Consider the following 6,216-nt stretch of genomic DNA (forward strand, 5'->3'; position numbering starts at 1 on the left):
TGCATTAACCATAGGTTTGCCAGGATGGACATGAGAAAGTGATGCGTTTTGGAGAGGGGGTGTCATTTGGGGGACTGTACGTGAACATCACTTGGGGAGTCTTTGTGTAGCACCAGTCTACATGGAACTGTAGTAGTTATAGTAGGGGGGAGGTGCATTGACTGACTGTCTGCTGTTTTTTCACCAAGCTGAAGCATTTTACACCACCATCACTCCCGCAGGCAAAAGATCCCTCCCTCTCATCTCTTTCTCAAGTCTCTCACACATGTAGACACACACACACACCCTTGCATCAACCCTCCTTCCATTGCCTCACTCCTCCATTTTTTCCCCCTCCATCAACTCAGTGACACTCACCAGTGAGCCGTGACATTATAGAAAAACTGAGCGAGGGTGGGAGGTAGAGTAACACACGAGAGAGAGGGAGAACAGGAGAGAGAGAGAAATGATGAGGGGAAAGAGGAAGTTAAAAGGGAGGGGAGAGCTAAATGTACAGCAAGCAAGTGATGGGGGAGAGAGAGAGAGGCAGAGAGAGAGAGTGGTAGAAAAGAAAGTGAGTGACGTGATGTGAGTGATTTCTTCAATGTCAGGAGGCGACATAGGGACGGCTGTTGCTGGAGGTGAAGGAGCGGTGAAGCAGCAAGCTTGATGGCCCACAGATCTGATGAGGGAGGGGTCCCCTTGAAAGAAAGAGCTCAATAATTCACAGCCAAGCGGGGGAAAGAGGGAGAGAAGAACAGAGAGCGGCAAGAAGAAAGGGTAACAGAGAAGGGACTGGTGGGAGACAGCCATCAGTAATGGACAGGTACACTACATGACCAAAAGTATGTGGACACCTGCTCGTCGAACATCTTATTCCAAAATCATGGGCATTAATATGGAGTTGGTCCCCCCTTTGCTGCTATAACAGCATCCACTCTTCTGGGAAGGCTTTCCACTAGATGTTGGAACATTGCTGCGGGAACCTGCTTCCATTCAGCCACAAGAGCATTAGTTAGGTTGGGCACATGTTGGGTGATTAGGCCTGGCTCGCAGTGGGCATTCCAATTCATCACAAAGGTGTTTGATGGGGTTGAGGTCAGGGCTCTGTGCAGGCCAGTCAAGTTCTTCCACAGCAATCTTGACAAACGATTTCTGTATGGACCTCGCTTTGTGCACGGGGGCATTATCATGCTGAAACAGGAAAGGGCCTATCCCAAACTGTTGCCACAAAGTTGGAAGCACAGAATTGTCTAGAATGTTGTTGTATGCTGTTGTCAGAGTGTGTTGATGCGGTGGTAGAGTCAAGCGCAGGACACAGAGGATAAGTCAAAACGACTTTATTATCACTTGAAAAATAGAATACAAAATAAACGGCCTCAAAACACTGGAGGCGAACAATTACGCGCAGTGCGTAAAACACGAAGAGTCAAAATACGCGGAGTGCGTAAACAACTACGTGGAGCCAAGGCACCGAACCCATCTAAACACGACAGGTGGAACAATAACACACAAGATACAAACATAACATAGGGGAACTTATAGGTGACACAATCAATACAGAATACGAAACAGGTGCACTAACTAGACATGACAAAACAAACATCGAACACATCAAACGGTAGTAGCTAGTACTCCGGGGACGACGAACGCCAAAGCCTGCCCGAGCAAGGAGGAGGAGCAGCCTCGGCGGCATCCGTGACAGCTGTAGCGTTAAGATTTCCCTTCATTTGAACTAAGGGGCCTAGACCGAACCATGAAAAATGGCCCCAGACCATTATTCCTCCTCCACCAAACTTTACAGTTGGTACTACGCATTCGGCAGGTAGTGTTCGCCTGGCATCCGCCAAACCCAGATTCATCCATAGATGTATTCTACACCTTTATGAAAACCACAGAGCCAGTCCCTTGACGCATGACTAAGTCTTAGAGTAAACACTGTGTCATCTATCTCATATGTGTTACCACATAGTTAGGTAATGATGACATCAGTATGGGACATTAACTGACATTAGTGGAGGTTGGAGATAGAAATAGGAGGTAGTCATAGACAGGCTACAGTGAAGAACAGAGTATTGCACTACATTCCAATGCAACATATGAAATATTCTAATAGCTTCCATGATCAAAACATGATGATGGTGAAAGTTGTGGGCAGACTTATTATAAAGATAAGAGTTCTTCATAATGCAGTCATTTTACACTCATTTCCGGGGCCACATTCTATTCTCCACATTTGAAAGAGCCGAAGAAGAAAAAACGGAGTTGTTCATAAGTTTGTGTGATTCTAGCCACAGCTAATTAGCGGCAGGTTTCAATTAAACCATTAAGCAACAAGCTAATCTCCACCATTTCTCCATCCTCTCATTTGAGCTCAGATATTCATTTATATGACAAATGGTATTCATTTTCTCACATATATAAATATTCATATTCACACCGACGCAAATGGTTTCTCAACAATGTAAAGTGCATGATGTGGACAGTGGGGTTGCAGTGCAGTCTAGTGGTCGCCAAGTGTACTGCAGCAAATAATAATTTACGTCTTTAAAACTCCCTTGGGTGACAGTAAAGAGTGGTATTGTAACAGGTGTGTGAGCTGGATTTAGTAATGCCACTGTGCTGGAGACCACATCTACCTTTCTTTTCCTAATTCATACGCTGAATCTCTGAGATCAAACCCTGTTGCCTACTAGTGGAGCGAACAAGGTCCCTTAACATGTGAAAATACATGACACATTCACTGTGACAGCCAAGCAACCACATTACAGTAAAAGGCAATTTCCTAACAACTGTTGACTGTACAGGGAGTACTGCCTGTATATGAGTGAGACCTACTGTATATTACCCTTTGTCACTTCCCCAATCATGTTGTTTAGAAAAAGCAGGACTGATAGCAGTGGAGTCTCTTCCAGTGACCAGAGGGAGGAGTGCTATAGTCCTTCCAACAGTAACCAGACTTTCTCAACAGGTCTTACAGTTCAAAACCAAATCTTTCTCACAGTAACGTTAATAGGGTCTTTCCACCAATTTAGTGCCTTTTGAGAAGTGTAACATGGTCAAAAATACATTCTGTTTTAAAGAGCACATGTTCAACTTCATAAAAAAAAAAAACATTTTCCCATCTTAAAAAATAAAATAAAACAAAAAAAAGACTATAGTAAGTGCCTATTAAATGCCAAAAACATAACAGGGTTGACAATTTATTCTTAAATAAGCCATTCATCCCCTTGTGACAGGGGGAATGGAAGCTTGTTGTGTGCAAAAGGGAGTGACAATTGAATGAAAGCCTGTCTATCTATGAGTAACAGGGTTGACGTGTTCTGCTCGACCCGCTCAGTTTTCCACCACAAAACACCAGAAAATTGCCAAAAAGAGTAGAACCAGCTAACCTGCTTTTACTCTATGATTTGACTATTAGATGTTCAATGCTACTTAAGAAAAAAATATTTAAAAAGGAATAGTTTCACGATTTTAAAACGAAAGTTCAGTTCACGTAACAGGGTTGACCTTAAAATGAGGGACAGACATAAATGAATCATTAATCACATGAAATAAATAATCTTCAGAGATGACTTTGTCAAAGCAAAAAAGCTATGGCTTTACAATTATGTTGAAACTTGGAGAAATTTGGGGATTAAGTGGGTTAAAATCTTCCTAGAAGTGAAAGGGTTGACAGAGGGATATGTCAAAATGCTGAATTTTGGCACTTTAGCAAGCCTGTATACATATCAGATATATTGAATTCTCCATTTTGTCTATTAAAAAAAAGGCACTTCATTTATTATAACAGGCTTTTCAAATTCAATATTGGTGCAGAATTTCTATATTGTGCCCCAATGTAAAAAGGGATGTGAAAGACACTCTTTTCGTGGAACGACCCAGTAGTAAACAAGCAGATCGAGGTGGTGTGTGGTATGGTAGTTAACATCAGTAGATCAAAGAGGATATAAGAAAAGTAAAAAAAATATCCTAATTACTTGTAACACCCCATTAACAATTGTTCAAGTGGGGGAAGTCGCTCGGTCGCAGCCGGCCGCGACCGGGAGACTCATGGGCGGCGCACAATTGGCCCAGCTTCGTCCAGGGTAGGGGAGGGAATGGCCGGCAGGGATGTAGCTCAGTTGATAGAGCATGGCGTTTGCAACGCCAGGGTTGTGGGTTCAATTCCCACGGGGGGCCAGTATAAAAATAAAAATATATATATTAAAAATTATATATATATATGTATTCACTAACTGTAAGTCGCTCTGGATAAGAGCGTCTGCTAAATGACTAAAATGTAAAAAAAAATGTAAAAATGGAAGTTCGGTGAATGTATTTTCAGTCTTTTTCTGAAATCACAACACTGTCCTTTAATGAAATATAATTTTTGGCACTTTTGCCATTGTGTAAAAGATACATTTTGCTCAGTTTTTTCCCCATCCCTGATTATGGAAGAAGTAGATATTGTAGATTTGTAATAGATTCGCTCCAAGTGTCTCATCATCCTTCCTCCCAGAACCATTTATAGAGCTCAGTAACCATCTGATTCTCAGGGTGGCATCTGATGTATTCACAGCTGTTGCAGGCTGTCTGAATGGGGAAGTCGTTGATGCTAACTGTGTGGATCCTCTGCCACTTGAAGTATTTACGGTACATCTCCTCATTCTTGTCCAGTAAGAGGAGGTGTTTGGCCAGGGCTCTTGACGAGCGGAAGTCATCCACATGGATGAAGGAATCTCCAGGGATGAACTTCTCGTAGTTCTCTCTTGATGGGCCCATCACCACAGGAACGGCGCCCAACTTGAGAGCGTTGTAGAGTTTTTCTGTGATGTAGTCCTTATGGACAGAGTTCTCAAAAGACAGGTAGAATTTACAGCTGGCCACAATTATTCTGTATTCACTAAGAGACACCTTTTTATTGAAAGGGTTCCCGTAGGTGTGAATCCTGATGAATTTGCGCAGCTCCATGTAGTACCAAGTCCTCTTGTGTTCTGGCTTCCAGTTGCTAACGATCCAACAGACCAGTCGGTTTTTGTGCGGGACAAACTCCTCCTTCTCTTTAGTCCGAAGGACGAGAGAGCCATAAGGCATGTTGATGTCTGCATCCTGCCTGTAGTTCAAAGTCACATTAAACAGATCTTCCAAGCCAGGTATTCTATTCGTGTGTGCCGGCGATTCGAAATTCATCCACACCCATTTCTGGAAGGAGGGCCGTGGTTCTTGGGGCAGGTTGGATAAATCCTCTTTGATTTCTCGGTGGTGGATGAGAACAGCGTCCGCTTGACTGTACAGCTCTCTGTCGTCTGTCAGGTGACAGCCTTCAATGTTATACAGGGACCTGCAGGAGTTCAGTTTGAAGGGATGGTCAAATGGCCAGTGCCAGACCAGCACGGTAACGTCTTGTTTGTGCTCCGCCTGGAAGTGCTTGGCCAGGACAAGGAGCCAAGTGATAGTGGGTCGGTACAGTAGACAGGTCAGCAAGCAGCCCAGCAGGAGAATGCCCATCAGGCTCCGGTGCCCAATTCTACGACTTGGTCCAAGACACATCATTTGGCCTGTCAAAAGGAAAGGCTGTTTGTTTTTCAGTTTATTAAGAACAGGCAAACACATCTAATCACTCTATTATTGCATGTATTCGTAAAGTTGACAATGATTATTTTAGCACGAGGAATACTGGTCAATCATAAACTCTAACCACAGACAGGTTTTAGGGTGAGGGCAGACATCTGCTGACAAGGCTAGTGCTCTATCAGCGGACCGTTTCATTGCTTCACTAGTCATGCATATTATATGGTTGTCATAACAGTAATCAAAGTCATTAAGACAAGCTCAAGTTTCTGTTAGGTTAGTGACTTCTGAAGTGACTGAGGCAGTGGTTGTGACTAAGATCCTGAGTTCACAGGACATGCTTCCCATCCAGAGAAACAAATGAGCCATGTGGTCAAACTAAACAAATACTCTGGATACTTATCCTGGCTACTGTGTGTATAGAGTCCAGCCTCTGAACCAGCATATAGGATAGATCAATAAATATTGAACTCAGAGGATATAGTAAGACTATTGAATTAAGGAGTCATGGGACTCAGTGTTGGGGGCTGTGATTTCACCCTTGCCCGGGGTAATTCACTTCAGGTTGCAGGATATGTAACCTAAAGGGTTACCAATGAGATAAGGACAGGTTTTAAGTAAAATGTACTACGCAGTCAAATAATGATAGCATGTTATGCAATGGGAACTACCAGGGTAGGCAAT

The 6,216-nt window shown here is 43.2% G+C and overlaps 1 protein-coding gene across 1 annotated transcript; it reads right to left on the reverse strand.

Moving 5' to 3' along the window:
* Positions 1-4,339: 4,339 nt before the first annotated feature.
* Positions 4,340-5,479, reverse strand: LOC121570375 (4-galactosyl-N-acetylglucosaminide 3-alpha-L-fucosyltransferase 9-like). The gene has a single exon (XM_041881834.1). It carries the CDS (start codon positions 5,467-5,469, stop codon positions 4,465-4,467), a length of 1,005 nt encoding a protein of 334 aa, XP_041737768.1. The 5' UTR covers positions 5,470-5,479; the 3' UTR covers positions 4,340-4,464.
* Between the last annotated feature and the right edge of the window lie 737 nt (positions 5,480-6,216).

This window comes from Coregonus clupeaformis, chromosome 7 (genome assembly GCF_020615455.1).
Source record: "Coregonus clupeaformis isolate EN_2021a chromosome 7, ASM2061545v1, whole genome shotgun sequence".
NCBI classification, from domain to species: Eukaryota; Metazoa; Chordata; class Actinopteri; order Salmoniformes; family Salmonidae; genus Coregonus; species Coregonus clupeaformis.